The sequence below is a fragment of the Phodopus roborovskii genome, unplaced genomic scaffold (genome assembly GCF_943737965.1).
Source record: "Phodopus roborovskii unplaced genomic scaffold, PHOROB, whole genome shotgun sequence".
Classification (NCBI taxonomy): Eukaryota; Metazoa; Chordata; class Mammalia; order Rodentia; family Cricetidae; genus Phodopus; species Phodopus roborovskii.
This window is the reverse complement of record NW_026126598.1, coordinates 9,983,955-10,003,605: the sequence shown is the minus strand read 5'-3', so window position 1 is coordinate 10,003,605 and position 19,651 is coordinate 9,983,955. Positions and strand designations below refer to the sequence as shown.

General features: G+C 50.2%; 1 protein-coding gene across 9 annotated transcripts in view; it reads right to left on the bottom strand.

The window, feature by feature from the left end:
• The window catches only part of Mlxipl (MLX interacting protein like), a 44,480-nt gene that overhangs the window by 8,931 nt on the left and 15,898 nt on the right, over positions 1–19,651 (bottom strand). For 4 of the 9 annotated variants that reach the window (XM_051204812.1, XM_051204817.1, XM_051204813.1 and 1 more), the window contains exons 1-7: positions 19,007–19,343; positions 12,195–12,301; positions 5,854–5,936; positions 5,616–5,705; positions 5,300–5,344; positions 3,743–3,944; positions 3,579–3,659 (exon numbers count right to left, since the gene is read on the bottom strand). In XM_051204812.1, coding sequence (XP_051060769.1) covers positions 3,579–3,659; positions 3,743–3,944; positions 5,300–5,344; positions 5,616–5,705; positions 5,854–5,936; positions 12,195–12,301; positions 19,007–19,299 — 901 coding nt within the window. In that variant the 5' untranslated portion in view covers positions 19,300–19,343. Of the gene's footprint in view, positions 1–3,578; positions 3,660–3,742; positions 3,945–5,299; positions 5,345–5,615; positions 5,706–5,853; positions 6,001–12,194; positions 12,302–19,006; positions 19,345–19,651 lie in introns of those variants that run through there. The other 5 variants (XM_051204815.1, XM_051204816.1, XM_051204814.1 and 2 more) reach the window with 4 other exon arrangements.

The following is a 19,651-nucleotide window of genomic DNA, read 5'->3' as shown; positions in this document are numbered from 1 at the left end:
TGTGTGTGTGTATACATGTATATATACAAGCAGGCCTCTGTATGTGTAAGCATGTATTTGGCATATGTATATATGTTGCCGTGTGTCCATGTGTGTATGCTTATGTATGTCCATGTGTATGAGCATGTATGAGTGTGGTAATTTTGTATATATGTATTGTGTGCATGGGTGTGCATAAGCACCTATGTGTGTGATGATGCATGGGTATGAATATATGTGCATATGTCTTGTGCATGTCATGTGTGTATATGTGTGCATGTTTGTCTTAGGTGATCCTGCCTGGCCAGAAAGACCAAACAGGTTCTGAGTATAGTATGCATGAAGTACCTGTCTACCTCCCTGGATGTCTGTCCCTAGTCTGTGACTGATGACACACCTGCCATGCCCACATCTCTTCCAGTATCAAAAGTAGTTTTAGCCTGTCCTGTGCCCCACTTACAAAGGGATCTGGAGAGGGATCAGAAAGTGGTCAGCAGAGTCGCACCCCTGTCCCCCAACGACCATGGACCTTGTTTCAGAAGGCCACGTGAAGCACAAAATTAAAGCATAGTCCCGTGGCAAACCCATCATGCCATAGCAGCTGTCTACCCTTGAGTTGTTCACGCCTGTTCCCAGCAGTCTCCCATCCAGACTCTCCAGAGAGCTCCCATCAAGCCCCTGTCCCCACACTAACGAGCCATACTCTCTGTCCCTACACCTGCCCTTCCTCAGCCCCCTGCCTCTGGAGAACTGTGTACCTTCAAGAGGTTTCCAGAACAAGGACAGAATGGAAACCCTGGTGGCTCAAGGCTTTCCCCGAGCATGGCCAGCTCCAGAGGGTCATTGTAACCACCTGCTCCAAGAGGGCCATGCTTGCCCCCAGTCAGCTTCCACCTGGCTTTGATTGAAAAGTTACTGCACACTCCAACATTTGCATTTTGCCCAGAGCCCGGGTGGGCACAGCTGAGCTCCTACCTGTGCTAGCGGTCTGTGGGACAAGATGGAGCTGCTGTCCTTGGGGGCAGGTCTGCTTCCTGGACACTGCCATCAACACTTCTGCCCCTGGCAGACCCCACCCTCCCAGGGCTAAGGCGGGGGTGTCGATAGGGGTGGTTCCTCATTCTCTAGTACCCACCCCATAGGCTTCTCCTCTTAAATGACAGGTCCTGGACCCTGTAGGGAAGGAGCTGGGAAGGGGGCATGTCACCAAATGAAGCTTCCCTCTCAGACTTGGCTCCTCAAGTTTGGGTGAGGCAGGCTCAACCCTGATATCCTCCTGACCCCCCGCTGACCCCTAGCATAGCAAGGCCCCTAAATGCATGTCTGTGAGGAGCAGTGAGCAAGACGTGCACACGCACAGCCAGGCAGCGGTGGTGCACGCCTGTAATGCCAGCACTCAGGAGGAAGAGGCAGGAGGATCTCTGAGTTTGAGGCCAGCCTGGTCTACAGAACAAATTCCAAGACAGCCAAGAATACACAGAATAATCCCATCCTGAACAAACAAACAAAAACAATAAAAAAGAAAGAAAGAAATACATTCACTGTGGGGAAGGAAGACCCCAGGGGGAAATAGGAAGCAAGTTGTTCCAGGTATTGTGACTCATACCTAGAATCCAGGCACTCAGGAGACTGAAACAGAGGATCATGAGTTCAAGGCCAGCCTGGGCTACACAGTGAAATTCTAACTTATGTAAGTGATGGGGGTGGGAGGACATGAAGAGAGAGAGAGGGAAAAAAAGAGGGAGAAAGCAAAAGAGCGAACATTCCTTGCATGGTAATAAATACACACACTTCTAATGCCAGTCCTCTAATGCCAGTATGGGAGGTTGAGGCAGGAGGATCAGAGTTCAGGGAAGCCTTGGCTATACAGCAAGTGTGAGACCAGCCTGGACAATATAAGACCCGTATCCTACTTAACTTTAACTGTCAACTTGATGATTTCCTAGAGTAACCTGAGAAGGGAACATAATTGAGGGACTGCTTAGATCAGACTGGCCTTTGTCTTGACTGTTAATTATTTACTTGACATGAAGTAGAGGAGAGAGTCTCAATTGAGTAAATGCCTCCATAAGATCAGGCTGTAGGCAAGCCTGTAGGGTAGTGATGGATGGAGGGCCCAGCCCACCGTGGGTGGAGCCACCCCAGGCAGGTGACCCAAGTTTCTATGAGCAAACACGTTTAGCAAACCATGAAGAACAAGCAAGGAGCATCAACCCTTCCATGGCCTCTGAATCAGCTCCTGCCTCCAGGTTCCTGTCCTGATGATGCAGAAGTGTAAACCAAATGAACTCTTTTCCTCCCCAAGTTGCTGTTGGCCATGGTGTTTCATCACAGCAATAGTAATCCCAACGAGGACACTAAGCAAGTAGCAGTCCTGGTCCTCCATGGTTCCTGCTGGAGTCCCTGCCCTGACTTCCCTCAGCGATGGACTGTAGCCTGGAAGGGGGGACAAACCCTTTCCTTCCCTACCATGCTTTTTGTCAGAGCTAAAGCAACAGAAAGAAAACTAGGATGGCACCTTGTACGGTGGCTTGAATGAAAATGGCCCCAATGGGCTCATAGGGAACTGACCCTGCTGGAGGAGGTGTGGTCTTGTTAGAGGAAGTGTGTCAATGGGGGAGGGCTTTGAGGTTTCAGAAGTTTAAGCCAGGCCTGGTGACACTGTCTCTTCCTACTGCCTGTGGATCAAGATGTAGGACTCTTAGCTACCTCTCCAGCGCCATGTCTGCCTGCATGCCGCCACGTCCCATCATGAGGATAATGGACTAAACCTCTGACCTGTGAGTCAGCCTCAATGAAATGTTTTCCTTTGCCATGGTGTCTCTTTACAGCAATAAAACCCTAATGAAGACACCCTGTCTCAAAAGAAAAACCAAAGACACAGAAGAGAGACACAGAAAGTTTTATCCTCATGGGCTCATACTGACATGGACAGGGTATCTGGAAATACCTGAACACATCAGTAACTCAGCAGCCTTGGGAAAGAGAGGAGTCTGATAAACTTGCCACTTTGCAAAGTGCTTTGAGGGAGTTGAAGCTGCTAATCCAGATGTAGTGGTGCATGCCTTTGATCCCAGCACTCAGGAGGCAAAGGTGGGCAAAACTTTATGAGTTCAAGGCCAGCCTGGTCTACATAGTTTCAGGACAGCCAGGGCTACACTGAGAAATCATGTCTCAACAAAAAACAAAACAAAGCCCAGAGAAATTTGATGCTTGGAATTCCCTTGTCAGTCACAGTGGCTTATGAAGTGTTCAGGTTAGAACCCAAGAACTCTCCCATGCTAGACAATAAGGGATCTGTGGTAGAGCACCCACCTAGAATCCCCTGGTGAGGGGCTAAGGTTGTGCCTTTGCCTAGAATCCCCCAGTGAGGGGCTGGGGTGTGGCTCAGTGGTGGAGCACCTGCCTAGAATCTCCCAGTGAGGGGCTGGGGTGTGGCTCAGTGGTAGAGCTCCTGCTTAGAATCTCCCAGTGAGGAGCTGATGATGATACCATTATTCATCCTCCCACCACACAAGTCTTTTAGTCTCCCAGATTTTTTTTTTTCTTACACTGACCCTTTCAGTCTACCCTTCCTCCTGGGGAAGGACCTGTCCCACCTGATATCTCCATGAAGTCATCCAGGCTGGGCTGCAGTGGCTTCAGGTCTGGCTGGATCATGTCAGCGTTGCCAACATAAGCTGGAAGGAAAGTGGTGAGGTTGGAAGCTGCAGGCAATGTAGATGGCTCAGCCCCTCTCCCCCTTCCCCCTTCCTCTCCTCACCATCTTCTGGGGGCAGCTGCAGGGACGAGGGGCTAGGCTGTGTCATGGTGAAGAGTGTGTCGGATATATCGGACAAGAAGCAGTCGAGGTCCAGAAGCTGGCGACCCCCAGGCTCCTCCTCGGAGCCCCCAAGCAACACGGGCACCACACTGGAGAAGAGCTGTTCGCACCATTGCTCTGGTGGCGGCCACCCACCTTCCACCTGGCAGGACACAGGGGTCACTGCCCTGGTCCTCCATGTTAGCCCTGCCTGAGGACGACGTGGTTCCCCACTCTGGAGGGAAAGCCTCTCTAAAAGAGGGCCTGGCATATGGTCTAAAAGGCCGAGGTCTAAAAGGCCTCTAGCAACTCCCTCTAGGAAGCAGATCTGGATGGACAATGGCCCTTCCTGCTCCCTATGCGGTAGTTTGGCTTTTATCCCAGCACTTGGGAGGCAGAGGCAGGCAGATCTCTTTGAGTTCGAGGCCAGCCTGGTCTATAGAGCCAGTTCCAGGACAGTCACGGCTACACAGAGAAACCCTGTCCCAAAAAACAAACAAACAAACAAACAAACAAAAAAAGATAGAGTCTCACTATATAGCCATAGCTGGCCTGGAATTCATTATTCCAGGTGGGTTTCAACTTCACAAAGACCCAATAGCAATAGCTTCTGCCTCCCCAGGGCTGGGGTTGAAAGCATTCACCATCACATCTTGCTGGCTTTAATTTTTTAAAATAAATTCTTTATTTGTATTTTATGTATATTAGTGTTTTGCCCAGATCTCCTGGAACAGGAGTTACAGACAGTTGTGAGTTGCCATGTGGGTGCTGGGAATTGAACCTAGTCCTCTAGAAGAGCAGCCAGTGCTCTTAACTGCTGAGCCATTTTCTCCAGTCCTCGGTCTAACTTTTTTTTTTTTTTTTTTTTTTTTGAGGCAGAATTTTATGTAGCCCTGCTGGGACTTCTATGTAGCAGAGGATAGCCTTGAACTCCTGATCTTACTGCCCCCTTCATGGTGGCATTGCTGGTGTGCATCGTCAAGCCACGTTTTAAGGGTTTTTTAGTTTTTTTTTTCTTTTTTGTTCTTGTTGTTCTTGAAGACAGTCTCTAAGCTCGCCTCAAACTTCCTGAACTGACCTTCAATTTGCAATCCTCCTGCCTCAGCCTTAGCCTGGCTTTCTGTCTGCTTTCTTCTGTCTGAGACTCCCATCCTGTGAATGCCTTTCTCTTGGGCTTCCTCCCATCTGCTTGCTCTGCTTCCCCCCCCCCTTGGTTTGTTTATTTGCTTGCTTTTCTTAAGACAAGAAGATCTCACTCTGCAGCTCACACTGGTATTGGACTCATAATTTAACTCAGACTAGCCTGGAACTCACTGTAATCCTCCTGCCTCACAACTGCATCTTCCCAGGAAGAGAAAATTTCAGTAATCACCTACACCCAGAAGAGGCCATGTCCATTCCTCTCACATCCAATTACCTCTCCCCTATCCTGTTCTGGCCAGCCAGGCAGACACTTCAATTCTCCAGTTTTCACCTTCCTAGATGATGCCCTTCCTGGCTAGACTTATGAACACTCACCTGTTTGGGAGCCAGGAGATCCCCTTCCCTGCTGGACTTACGGAGCTACGGAACACAAGAGTGGACACTGAATCCCGTCCTCACTGAGTCACTCCCTCTCCACCCACAGCCACTGGAGCTCCTAGTTCCCAGGCCCGTCCCTTCCCACCACCCAGGAAGAGAAGCTGGCCCTGGGGAGACCCTTTGGCTACTGCGGAGCCATCATGCTGGGACTTAATGGGGTGGTTGAGGGTATGGGTTGGGGTGGGGCCATGGGATCCCCTCCAGGTCTCTTCTAAGCCGCAAAGGGATGCTCTGCCCCTGCAGTTCCACTGACCCGCTTCTTGTAGTAGATTCTCCACTTGTGGTACTCTCGCATCACCACCTCGATGCGCCGCTTCCAGTAATTCCCCTCCAGGACCACAGCCTAGGGGAGGACAAGTATCAGGGCTCAGTGCGATGGGTGACGCCCTAGATGGTCAGAGCCCCCATATCCCACCTCACACCCGATCCCCACCGAAGGAGGGAACCTCTGGTGGGGTAAGCAGATGAACAGGCAGCCCATCTCCAGCTACCTCAGGTTTCCGGTGCTCGTCTGCTTCAGACCCCTGCAGGGGGGTCACGAAACCACACACTGGGCTCTTCCTCCGCTGCACATCTGAGGGAAGAGGGGGGCCAAGTCAGAGGCACCCAGACCTCTCATCCTCCTCCACCCTAGGAGACTGGAAGTTGAGTGACACACTTTATAATCCTGCTAGATCATTTGTTTTTCTTTCTTCTCACTCACTCATTCACTCATTCTTTCTTTGTTTTAGAAACTGGTCCTTTGATGGTCTCAAACTCATTGGGTAGCTAAGGATGACCTTGAGCTCTTGATCATTCTGCCTCAACTTCCTAAGTTCACCACCATGGCAATTCCATGCTGTGTGGGAAGCCAGGGAATCCTGCTTTCTAGACAAGCACTCTGTCCACTACAAGTCTCACCCCCTCCTTCCCTCCCTCCCTTCCTTCCTGTCCCTCCCTCCCTCTCCCTCTCTCCCAGCCTCCTTCTTGCCCTCTTCTTCTCTTTCTCTCTCTACACAAGCTCTACTACTGAATCATGACCCCACCTCTCACTGGGAGATTCTAGGCACCCTATTACTGAGCCACACCCCATCCTCAATGGAAGTGTACTCAGGAAATACATCATCAGGTCTTGTGTAAAGGTTTTTTGTTTTGTTTGGTTTGGTTTGGTTTTGAGGCAGGGTTTCTCTGCTTTGGAGACTGTCCTGGAACTTCTCTTATAGACCAGGCTGGTTTCGAACTCACAGAGAGATCTACCTGCCTCTGCCTCCTGAGTGCTGGGACTAAAGGCAGGCGCCACCACCACCACCGGGATGTGTAGAGTATTTTTTATTTTGACATGGATTCTTGCTATTTATTAGAGCTTGGGATAGCCTGGAATCATTATGTAGCCTAGGCTGTCATCAAACTCCTTTTTGTTGTTGTTTGTTGAGACAGGGTTTCTCTGTAGAGCCCTGGCTGTCCTGGAACTTGCTCTGTAATCCTGGCTGGCCTCAAACTCTGAGATCCACCTGTCTCTGCCTCCCAAGCACTGGGATTAAAGGCATGTGACACCACTGCCCAGCCTCTCAAGCTCTTTTTAAAAAGAGATTTATTGGGGTTGGGGAGGTGGTATAGCCATTAAAAGCATTGGCTATTCTTCTAGAGGAGGGGGATTCAGCACCCACGTGGCAGTTCACAGCTGTCTGTAACTGCAGTTCCAAGGGACTTGACACCCTCACATAGACATACAAGCAGGCAAAACATCAATATAAAAATAAATCTGGAAAGGAAAAATAAGAAAAGATTTATTTCTTGTACATCTGCACACCAGATTCCATTATAGATGGTTATAAACTGCTTGTAGATGCTGGGAATTGAACTCAGGACCTCTGGAAAAGCAGCCAGTACTCTTAACCACTAAGCCATCTCTCCAGACTGTCCTCAAACTCTTTATCCTCCAGCTTGCTTCAGCTCCTGGTTCTTTTCTACTCCCCACAATTTTCCTCTTCCCTTCATTACTCTAAGAAATGAACACTCTACTCTTGCCCCAAATTCTGCAGGTGTCACACCTGCCACATCTTCAGTCCAGAAACTCAGTGTCTTTCCGGAAGGCCCAGCACCCACCTTCCCCACCAGCCCCAGGAGCTTTGCTCCCTGATCTCCGGCCACCTGTCTGCTCCCTGCTGACCCCCGAATTCTCTTCCCACTGATATTCCAACATGGGCAAAGAGTCTTTAGCAGCTCCAAGACTGACAGTCCACAGACCAATCATGACAATGCAGCAGGATCCATGACAGGATTCACTGTCCCCTCCTCTCCATCCTTTCGCACTCACCCCCTAGTCTTAGTCATTCTTTGCACAGACCTCCCCGACTCCAGCCCCTTACTCAGCTGCTATAGGTCTAAAACACTCCATAGCTCCCTACAGCCTCCAGGGCAAGAAACACACTACTCACACTCATTTCGGTTTCCAAATTCCCCCTGACCTGGCTGCCCCATGTCTCTGCCATGTGTTCCACCCATAGTCTACTTTCTATTGTGTTTGGTTTCTATTCTACTCATGTGGTGGTTTGACAGAAAATGGCCCCGTAGGGAGTGGCACCATTAGGACGCATGGCTTTGTTGGAGCAGGTGTGACATTAGGAGGAAGTGTGTCTCTGCCAGGGTGAGCTTTGAGACCTCATATATGTGCTCAAGCTCTGCTCAGTTAGAACACAGTTGCTTCTGCTGCCTGTGGATCCCGACTTAGAGCTCTCAACTCCTTCTCCAGCACCAAGTCTGCCTGCAGGCCGCCATGCCACCTGCCGTGACAATAATAGACTTAACCTCTGAACCTGTAAGCCAGACCTGACTAAATGTTTTCCTTTGTAAGAGGCAGAGGCAGGTGGATCCCTGTGAGTTCGAGGCCAGCCTGGTCTACAGAGTGAGTTCCAGGACAGCCAGGGCTGTTTCACTGAGAAACCCTGTCTTGAAAGAACAACAGTAAAAAAAGAGTGTTGTGGTCATGGTGTCTCTTGACAGCAATAGAAACCCGAACTGCGACAGTTAATGAAAGAAGTCCTTATATAGTCTAGGACTGCCTCAAACTTGTGCTCCTCCTGCTTGACCTTCTTGAGTGCTATTACCAGCAATGCCACCAGGCTCGTTTCTAGTCTTATTCTACAGGGAACACCAACCTCCAGTCCTTCCTGTGATTTCCTCGCATGCTCTACACTGCCAGTTATTTCTCTTCAGGGCCTATTGATTCAATGGAACTTCATCACAGACAGTACTGGGGTAGCATGTAGCTCAGTGGTAGAGCACCTGCCTAGAATCCCCCAGTGAGGGGCTGGGGTGTGGCTCAGTGGTGGAGCACAAGCCTAGAATCCCCCAGTGAGGGGCTGGGGTGTGGCTCAGTGGTGGAGCACAAGCCTAGAATCCCCCAGTGAGGGGCTGGGGTGTGGCTCAGTGGTGGAGCACAAGCCTAGAATCCCCCAGTGAGGGGCTGGGGTGTGGCTCCGCGGAATAGCACTTGGCTAGTATATGCGAGGCCCTTGGTTCCAACCCAGTATCACAAAGAGGAGTAAGGAGGGAAGGCCCTGGGCCCTGCCTGTCCCCTCCCCTGCTCAGGGGCTCTGTTCTCTGTACACAGGGCTGTGTCATGTTTTACTTAACACCAATCATATCCTCCATGCACTTGCACTACCATTGCGTCTCACCCCAAGCGCCCAACGTGGGGGATTCTAGGTTGGTGCTCTTTCCTTCTCCACCATTCACTACCCAACCCTTTGCACCTTTGCAGGGGCCAACGCTGGGATGAAGACTTGGGGATCTGCTCAGGGCAGCAGAGATAAGGAAAACAAATAAAGCTGGGTCAGATAAGGTAAAGTAGAAAGTCCCTCTTGTCCAGGGAGAGGTGCAAAGTGCCCTGGCAGCGCCAAAACCAAACCGCTTTGGGAGCGTGGAAGAGGAGTGGACAAGGAAGGAAGCTTGTGGCCAGGGTGAAGTTAGAGACCTGCGGAGGGCCTGTGGCGCCCCCTAATGGGTGAGATGAGGATGGCGCCTTCCGCCGGGGTGGAAGCCAGGCTTCCTCCACAGGCCTTTGTGGAGACTGAACCTCGAGTCTCCACCGAGGAGCTACATTAGTGTTTATTTATTTTGTGTGGCGAGAAGGAGGAGCACATGTGTGCCATGGCACATGTGTGGGGGTCAGAAAAGAACTTTCTGGAGTTGGTACTCTCTTTTCATCTTCATTTGGGTCCAGGGAACCCAATTCAGGTCATCAACCTCAGTGGAACGCACCTTTATCCACCAAGCCATCTTGCCTGCCCTCTTGTTTTTATACAGTCTCCGTATGTAAACCAGACTGGACTCAACCTGTCACCCTCCGGCCTCAGCCTCTACAATAGATGAAATTACAGGCCCACATCATCACAATCACCTTTTTAAAAATTCAAAATCTTTTTTTTCCCCCTCTCTCTGAGACAGGGTTTCTCTGTGTAGCCCTACCTAGCTGTCCTGGAACTCGCTCTGTAGACCAGGAGGATGGCCTTGAACTCACAGAGATGCACCTGCCTCTGCCCTCCCGAGTACTGGGATCAAAGGTGTATGTCACCACCACTTGGCAAAAAACTTACAAGTATTTCAAGGTTTATTTATTTTATTGTATGTTTATGAGTGTTTTCCCTGTGTGTATGTATGTGTGCCTGGTACCTATGGAGGTCAGAAAAGGGCATCAGAGTCTCTGAAACTAGAGTCGTAGATGTTTGGGAGCCATTGTGTGGGTGCTGGGAACCGAACCAGGTCTTCTGCAAGAGCAACAAGTGCTCTTAACTACTGCACTGATCCATCGCTCCAGTCCCCAGAGCCCCATGGTGGGGAGGAGCCATGCCACCCTGGCCTTCCAGCTCCCTAATTTTTCAAATTCATTTATTTATTCATTGACTGATTAATTGGCTGGCTGACTGATTGATTAATTGTAATGCTAAATATTGAACCTAGGGCCTCCATGCCAAGCCATACATACCCTTAGCCCCTTCCTGGGGGGATTCTAGGCTGGCCCTGAGCTATATCTCCAGCTCATATTTTACTTTTTCTTTTGAGATAGCTCCATTAAGTTACACAGACTGGCTTTGAACTTGAGATCTTTCTTCAGCCTGCAGGGTAGATAGGGTCTGTACCATCACACCATGCTTTGTTATAAGATATTGCTACAATGTTGCCACTATGATCATACTAATAATGAGCCTAGCCTCCCCACATCCATGGAGCCCTCCTGAGCTATATACACTGATACATAGATATGCCCAATAAATAATAGTTTAAAAAACAGCTTGGAAAAGCCTGACATGTGGTGCATGTCTTTAATGCCAGCACTTAGGAGTAGAGGTAGGTACATCTTTCTGAGTTTGAGGCCCACCTGGTCTACAGAGCAAGTTTCAGGTCAGTCAAGGATGCATAGTAAATTCCTGTCTCAAAAAAAGCGGGGGAGGCGCTGGCGAGATGGCTCAGAGGTTAAAAGCACTGGCTGCTCTTCCAGAGGTCCTGAGTTCAATTCCCAGCACCCACATGGTGGCTCACTGTAATGAGATCTGGTGTCCCCTTCTGGCCTGCAGGCAGACATGCAGGTAGAACACTGTGCATAACTAAGAAATAAATCTTAAAATAACAAGGAGGAAGAGGAGTAGGAGAGAGAAAGGAAATAAAACAAAAGGTCACAGTGGACCAGGTATGGTGGTGTTCCCTTGTACTTCCAGCACTCAGGAGGAGGAGAAAGGAGGAAGATCAGGAGTTCAAGATCACCCTTGGTTACATCCTGAAATCAAATCTAACCTGGGCTATATGAGACCCTGTTTTAAAAAGAAGAAGAAGAAGGAAGAGAGGGGTGGGTTGCTGGGTTGCTGAGAATGAAGTCAGTTCAGCTTTTGGAAGCATTAGGACCAATGTTCAATGTATGTTAAAAAGAAAAATAAGGTGGGAGCATGTTTGGGACCCCAGTGGATCCCTGGGGTTCACTTCCCTGGCCAGGAAGCCTAACCTATTTAGTTTGAGGCAATGAGATAAAATAACAGCCAAGGCCGACCCTTTGCCTTTATATATTCATGTGCACCTGCATAGATATACGGAGAGAGGGAGGGAAGGAGGGAGGGAGGGAGGGAAAAAAAGAGAGGGCTGGGAAAGGAAGGGAGCAAAGGAAAAGATAAATTTCTGCAGAGCCAACAGTATATGTGTGCCCATCTGGTGGTGTATGTAAATGTCTCCACATGTACCCTTTTTGTGGTACTGGAAATGGAACCCAGGTGCTTGAACATGCTAGGTAAGTATATTACCGTTGGTCCACACCCAAGCCCCTCACTCACTGGTGGATTCTAGACAGACCTTTTACCACTGGATGGCTTCCCCAGGCCCACACTTGGGGGCTATAGGCTCGTACTCTACCACTGAGCCATACTGTACCCCCAGCCCCTCACTGCGGGATCCTAGGCAGGTGCTCTACCACTGAGTCACACCCCAGTCCCACACTGGGGGATTCTGGGCATGTGCTGTCCCCCTGAGTTCTAACGGGCTTCTTTTACCAGAGGATCCCAAGGAGCTTACTTGGTGAAGGGGCTGCTGAACGGGTCTTGAATTGGCACCCACAAGGCAGCCTCCTTGAGAGCTTGCAAAGTGCCCTCTGCTGCATCTTGGCTCACAGTGGAAAGTGACCTTTGACATATATTCCTCAAGACCCTCTGAAGGCTAGAAGCTGTTCAAGAGTCCTTGCACTGAGGGCTTGTTCTGCCCACAGGCTGGCATCATGCGCTCTGCATGTGTTGGCTCTGGGGTTTATGAATGGAGTCCTCTGACTGGAAAGAATCCTCCCAACCCCAAGGGACCCACGGCACCCACTCACACTGAATGTACCAGGCCCTCCAGATGGCGTTGTTGAGGCGGATTTTGTCCCGGCACAGCAATTTGAGGCCTTTGAAGTTCTTCCACTTGGGAGAAACCAGCTTGCCACTGTTGGAGAGGGTGAGAGGGGAAAATATCAGGGTCGGGCAGGGAGAGAGAAGACGGAGGCATTTTTTTAAAGATTTGTTTACTTATTATGTACAGTATTCTGTCTGCAGTATGCCTGAGTGCCAGAAGAGGGCATCGGATTTCATTACAGATGACTGTGGTTGCTCTTAACCTCTGAGCCATCTCTGCTGCCCTGATGGAGGCATTTCTACAGTAGTCTTCCATCTATGGCTGGAATTCCCCCGGAATCCCCAAATCCTGTCTATTATCTAACATGCCTGAAATTACTACCCTGAAATCAAACCTTACAAATAGCCATCCAGACCCCACCCTATGTCTATTGGTTATCTCCTTCCACCCAAAGGCAGGTACTTCTTACCAATGGTTTTCAGAGTAACACTGTCCATTGGTCTCAAGGGGAAGAGTTTTCACATCCCTGTGTGTGTGTGGTGTTTGTGTGTGTGTGTGTGGTGTTTGTGTGTGGTGTTTGTGTGTGTGTGTGTGTGTGTGTGTGTGTGTGTGTAGAAGGAAAAAGAGTCCCCCTTTTTTTTTAAGATTTAATTTTATTTTATGTACATTGGTGTTTTGCCTGTGTGTCAGATCACCTAAAACAGCAATTGGGAACAGTTGCGAGCTGCCATGTGGGTTCTGAGATTTGAACCCAGGTCCTCTGGAAGAACAGCCAGTGCTCTTAACTACTAAGCCATCAAATGAAATTTGAAATCATGTTGCCTCATGGCCATAGAGACCCTAAAGGCCCCATGCCTCCCTGAGGTCACACCCCTCAGTGAGGATCTATAAGCAGTTAGTAGTGTAAGAAGGTTTCTACAGCAGTAAAGATAACGGTAGGGTGGCCATGCTCCTATAAATATGAACCTATAGCAACCCTAAACTCACTACATAACAACAACAAAAGCAGGTATCAGGGCCAGCTATATGGCTCAGCAAGTAAGCGTGCTTGTTGCCAAGCCTGATGACCTGAATTTGATCCCCATGATCCACATGGTGAAAGGCTATAGAACAGATTTCCAGAAGGTGTCCTCTGACCACCACACCAAGGTATTCTCACCCACCCCCAGAAAACACACAAAATAAATAAAAGTTATTTAAAATTGTAAAATATGATGCCAGGCAGTGGTGCTACACGCCTTTAATCCTAGCACTTGGGAGGCAGAGGCAGGTAATCTCTGAGTTCCAGGCTAGCCTGGTCTACAGAGTGGCAGGACAGCCAGGGATACACAGGGGAACCTCCCTCCCCCATCCCACCATAAAAAAAATAATATTAAGAGATGGAAGTAGAAGGGAACTAAGAAAGGGAGAGGACAAGAGAGTGTAACCCAAATACATTACACACATGTATAAAAATACCATAATGAAATGTGCTGTTGTGTAACTAATATATGCTAATACAAAGCCTCTAAAAACCCAAGAAATCAGGGCTGGAGAGATGGCTCAGAGGTTAAGAACACTGGCTGCTCTTCCAGAAGTCCTGAGTTCAATTCCCAGCAACCACATGGTGGTTCACAACCATCTGTAATGAGATCTTGCTCCCTCTTGTGGCCTTCAGACATACATGCAGACAGAAGACTGTATACATAATGAATAAATCTTTAAAAAAAGAAAAAAATAAGTAAAACAAAAGCCTAAGAAATCCTTCTGCCTCAGCCCTCAGCATCCTCAAGTTTGCAATGTATGTATGTACCAACATGAAGGGCTCTCACTTCTCTCCCTACTTTAGCCTTTCAGAGAGGATCTTACCTGGTCTTCCCGATCCGCCTGCCTCTGCCTTCAGAGAGCTGGATTACAGGTGTGTACCACCATGCCCAGCTTCTCATACCCATTTCTTACACCTTTTTTAAAAAAATAAAAGTTTTCTTTGTTTTTATGTTGCGTGTATGAGTGTCTACATGTGCAACACGCATGCCTGGTGCCCATAAGGGCCAGAACAGGGCATCAGATTCCCTGGAACTGGAGTTACAGATGACTATGAGCTGCCATGTGGGTTCTGGGACCCAAACCTGGGTCCTCTGCAAAAGCAGCGAGTCCTCCTAACCAACCAAGCCATCTCTGTAGCCCCCAAATAGCCACTTCTAATGAGAAAAGAGACACTCCCAAAAGGACACATAAGAACTCACAGGCTCTTACTGTGCAGCCCTGGCTGGCCTAGAACTTACTATGTAGACCAGGCTGGCTGTGAACTCACGGAGATCTGTCTGCCTCTGCCTCCGCCTCCTGAGTGCTGAGATTTAATATGTGTATCACCATGCCTGGATTCCAGTCCCCTTTTTGCTTGTCAGTCTCATTGGCTCTGATAGGTCTATGAAAGACTTAGGAGGGGCTGGAGAGATGACTCAGAGGTTAAGAGCTCTGGCTGCTCTTCCAAAGGTCCTGAGTTCAAAGCCCAGCTATATGGTAGCTCACAACCATCTGTAATGAGATCTGGCGCCCTCTTCTGGCGTATATACAATAAATAAATCTTCTAAAAATTATTTTTAAAAAAGACTTAGGAGAAGAGGGGCAGTTTGCCTGGATATAAGAAGGAAGTGCCCATGTATCCACAGTTCATGTGTGACCATCTACAGGCAGCAGGAAGCCATGGAAGAATTATTTGGTCAAAGGAAGACAGCATAGAAACAGAATCATAGCCTTGACCTTAACCTAGGGGTCCACAGAGAAGTGGCTGTACATAGGTAATGCTTCAACTCTGAAGGTCCCTCTGAGAACAGGCCAAGTTATCACCACCTGGGAGCTGACCCAAGAGGCCAAGATGCAGACGATAAAAGTCTTGGACACCTTCTGTTCTCACCCTTATCCATCCTTCTTTCTTTCCTCATGGTCTATAAGCCAAGCTTGTATCCAAGTCCCTCTGGTCTATCTTTCCACTCCTTGCTCAGACAGACCCCTAAGGTTTAGCCTTTCAGAAAGCCAGGCTGGCAATGGGTGAATGGCTCTTTCTAGAATCCCCCAAGGAGAGGCTGGAGATGTGGTTTGGTGACAGAGAGCTTTCCCAGGAATTGGACAAGACCTGGATCCCATCTTCAGAACTATACACACACACACAAAATCAGGCCTGCTTTCTCAGTAGCTCCCTCATGGTATGGGTAAGGGGTGGGTAGGTGGCCATCTGATCCCTTGTTTCTCTCTTCCTGTTCTACCTTGAGCACATGGGTCATTGGGCCTCCTCTCCTTTCTGGTCTCCAAGCTCCAGTATTTGCTTTAGGATAATGGTAGCTGCCAGGGTGTGGGATGTGGGGTGGCAGGGGCTGCCACCTCAGGACAAAACAGGCTTCATTACCCAAATAGGCCACCCTAGCCTGAGGGCTGGCCCCCTGCCTCCCACAGCTAGATAAATACCATCTGTCCAGTAAGGCAACGTGATCCTTCCAGGGACAGCTTCTTTGGTGGTGTGGGGTGAGTGGGGGGACACTCCTGAGTTTGTGGTCCCTGTGTGTGTCTCAACAACCATTAGGTTCTGCTCACCCAGGGTCCTCCCTCAGCCTAATGCTGTCCTCCAGCTCCCTCAGAGGCTGGTAGCCTAGCCTGAGGGAGATAAGCCCGTGATAATATCCAAGTCTAAAGGAAAGGATTTGGTTGTGAGAGGAAGAGTTTGGTCTGGTGCAAATAAATAAATAAATAAATAAATAAATAAATAAATAAATAAATAAACTAGGACCAAAGTTCAAAAGCTGTGAACAATGGGGGGGGGGGACAAAACTTCAGAGGGGAGAGATGGGGAGGAAGGAGAGGGAGGAATAGGGTATGGTGGGTTTTTTGGGGTTTTTTGATTTCTTAAGACAGGGTTTCTCTGTGTAACAGTCTCTGTCCTGGAACTCACTCTGTAACCCAGGCTGGCTCCGAACTCACTGAGATCTGCCTGCCTCCCCTGGGATTAAAGGCATTAGACACCATCTCCCAACCAGAGGACAATCTTAAATACTGTTCCTCAGATGCTATCCACCATGGTTTTGGAGACAGTCTCCCACTGACAGTCATCCACCCTGTAAGCTAAGCTGGCTGGCCCTGGGGTCTCAGGCATCCATCTCTGGGCTGGGCAGTGGGACCACAAGGGCACACGGGAAGGGAAGCCCAGTTCTTTTCTCTGTGGGTTCTGGGCATTGGACTCAGGTCCCCAAGCTTGCAAGGCAAATCTTTACCAACAGAGCCATCTCCCCAGCCCCTGTGTTTTTTTTTTATCCCCCACCCCACCACCCTCTGTTTGTTTATTTAACATAGGGTACTAGGTAGCCCAGGTTTAGATTCTCATCCTCCTGCCTCAGCCTGCAGTGTTGGGAAGACAGACTCGTGCCACCACTCCCTAGACAAGTGCCTTCTTGGAACTTTTACAGCTGTCCTCCCTGGGGCTTCCACCCACAGAACCAGGGAACACAGTGTGCCAGAAGTACTCCTTGGCGAGGGTGAGGCTGTCCTTCTCCCTGTCAAACCGACCGGCTCCACCCACCACTGACCCCCTGCCTGGCTGCCCCACCCCCACCTCTCTAGTTGCTCGCTAGAGAGTCTCAGCCCCTGAAATCCCCTCTGCAGGGGGGTCTTTGGGAGTCTTCTGCTCTGAGCTTGTACTTGTTTGTATCTTGGGCTAGCCTTGAACCTTAAATTCCTATGCAGCAGAGGATAACGCTGACCTCCTGACCCTCCTTCCTCAGCCTGAGTTCTGGGATTCCAAGCACGCTCAACCAAAGGTTTATAAGCTTGTGCATGGGGTGCTTGCTTTTGTTTATTTTTATTTATTATTGGGAGGAGTGTGCGTGCCTGGCACGTGGAGGCCAGAGGATAATTTAGTGGCATCTACGCTTTCCAGCCATGTTGAGGCAGCAAGTATCATCACTCTACCAGCCTATATTTGTTTGTTTGTTTGTTTTTTCTTCACCAAGAGTGTAAACCCTTAAACCCTGTGTAGTTGGCCAGCCCCATCGTTGGTGCTTAGAACCCCATTGAAGAGAATTTAATGTTCTTGCTCTTTGGGGGAGAAAACGCAGCACTCTCTCTCCACCCTAGCCGCAAAAGAGAGCAGTTCTGGGAGTGTGTTCTGTCCCTCCTAGGACTATTTCCCCTTAACTCTCCCCCTTTAGCTGCTCATAGTCTGAGTTGGAGGCCCAGCAAGCTGGTCCAAGTGAGTGTTGTGTAGAAACAGCAGGAAGCCGGAGTTGGGAGTAGTTGGCAAATGGGAGCCGCTTTGGGGGAACCTGGGAACCCTAGGCTTCTTGTGACTCATGCCTATAATCCCAGCATCTGGGGAGACCAGGAGCAGAATTGTATACCGAGTTCCAGGCCAGCCTCTGCTATATGGTGAGTGCCAGGTTAGTTTGGGCTACAGTGTGAAACCCTGCCTCAAAGAGAGCGGCAGTAGGGATATCTTCCTCTCCTCCATGTAACCCCAATAACTGGGAATCTCTGCTAGCTAAAACACTGTCCCAGTGTGAGCTGCATCTGGTAGTCTGAGACCTTAAATGCCCCCTTCCCAGGGAGTCTCATGATGTCCAAGGGCGGGGGAGGGGGAATGGGACAAGGAATTTGAACTTTCCACATCGGTCTCAGCGCCCTGAACTATCAGGTTGCAACATGACCCGGGCTGGAGGCCAGAACATGTGGGCCAAGGTTACACTGCCTCCAGCCAATGGGGTCGCGCAGCTCTGCCACCACGAGGTAGGCCACGCTCTTCCGCAATCCCCACCCCTGCTCCAGGTCCCCTATGGGGCTGCAGGTGCGGGTCTACAGCCAGTGGCTCTACAAAAGGGAGGAGGCTCGTTGAAGAAGAGTGGTATTTACAGAGAGGAAGGATCAAGGCCGGCCGATTCCCCTTTCTCTCCTACTGTTTTCGGTTGATAATTTATCCTGGTCCCTCTGCTCCCGGGAACTTTGCTCCAGGGCACTGGGCCAGGACCCCAGTTCGTGCCCTCCTCTGGGACACGTAGGTGGGGCTGGAGCTGGGTGCGGCCCTGGAGCTCTCAGCAGAAGCAAGGGGTTCCTGTAACGCTTCCCACAGATACCGGGTTCGGGGAGACCAGGTTTCCCCAGTCCCGAGGCAAGGCAGACTGCAGCACCCCCTGCTGGTTCTGGGCAGATCCCGGGCACCATCTTCCCGCCAACCTTGACAGAGCGTTCTAAATCAGGCGTAGTGGCTCATGCCTGTAATCCCGGTATTTGGGAGGCTGAGATAGGCATTTAGCCTGGGCTACCTAGCTCCACGCCACCCTGAACTTCAGAGTGAGACTGAAATCACCAAGCTAAATCAAACAAATGATGTGCGGGCAATCGGGAAGTGGACAAGAAACTATATCTCCATATAAGTTAACACTGGCTATGAGAGCAATCACCAGAGAGCTGCAGTGTGCAGGGAAATGTGTGGGACTTTGCGGGGACTACTGAGGATAGATGAAACAGTCCAGGAATGACACGAATGGAGGGAGGGAGTGGACGGGATGGCTTACAGTTTGGGGAGTGTGAGGGACACCTGGCATTTCCTAAGGGAGAGGGGCCCAACTGCCAGAGGCCCTGCAGAAGAGGGCAGGAGAGTGGCGCCGCGAGCAGGTGATAGAACGCATATGATTCACGAGGGTCAGTGGACTGGCTTAGGACCGGGGAAGGGGGAGGATGCCTAGGTTGTGTCCAGAGTTCCCCGGAGCAGCGTGGGAACAGAGCCCCAGTGCGCGGTACCCCACGGAAAGCTGGGACTCGGCCCGCCCTCACCTGTAAGCCAGGCTCAAGCACTCGAAGAGGCGGGTGAGTGTCGGATCGATGCTGCGCGGCCCGAAGTCGGCGACCCCCATGGGCCCCTCCTGGTCGCGTCGCCGGTTCAGCAAGTCGCTATGCGGCGAGGACACCATGAAGTGTCCGCTGTGGATGACCTGAGATCGGTGCAAGCCACCCGCGCTGCGCCGGAGACTCGGATCCTCAGAGTCTGTATCCGAGTCCGAATCAGGGCAGGGGACGACCCGGGGCACCTGCAAATCCACAGCTAAACCCTCCAGGGCGCGCGCCATGGCCACTACGGCGGCCAACTCCACTGCGCTCTGGGGAGCAGTCAAATCTCCTATCTTACCCAACAGGGCCTAATTAACATGACCACGCCCCACGTTTCTGATAGGTCCAGATGGGCGCGTTCTTGGTGGTAGGTGGGGCTCAAATTAGCATAATCAGTGAACCAGATTTGAAACCACTGGTCCTGGAGTTTGGGGAACGCAGTTCCTTTCTGTTATGAACCCTTATTAGTTTCTACTTCTTGGATAGACTGGGGATGGGGCTGCAGCTCGGTAGGTAGAGTGCTGGCCTAGAATGCATGAAGCCCTGGGTTCGATCATCCTCACCACAGAAGCTTGGCATGCTGGCGAAGGT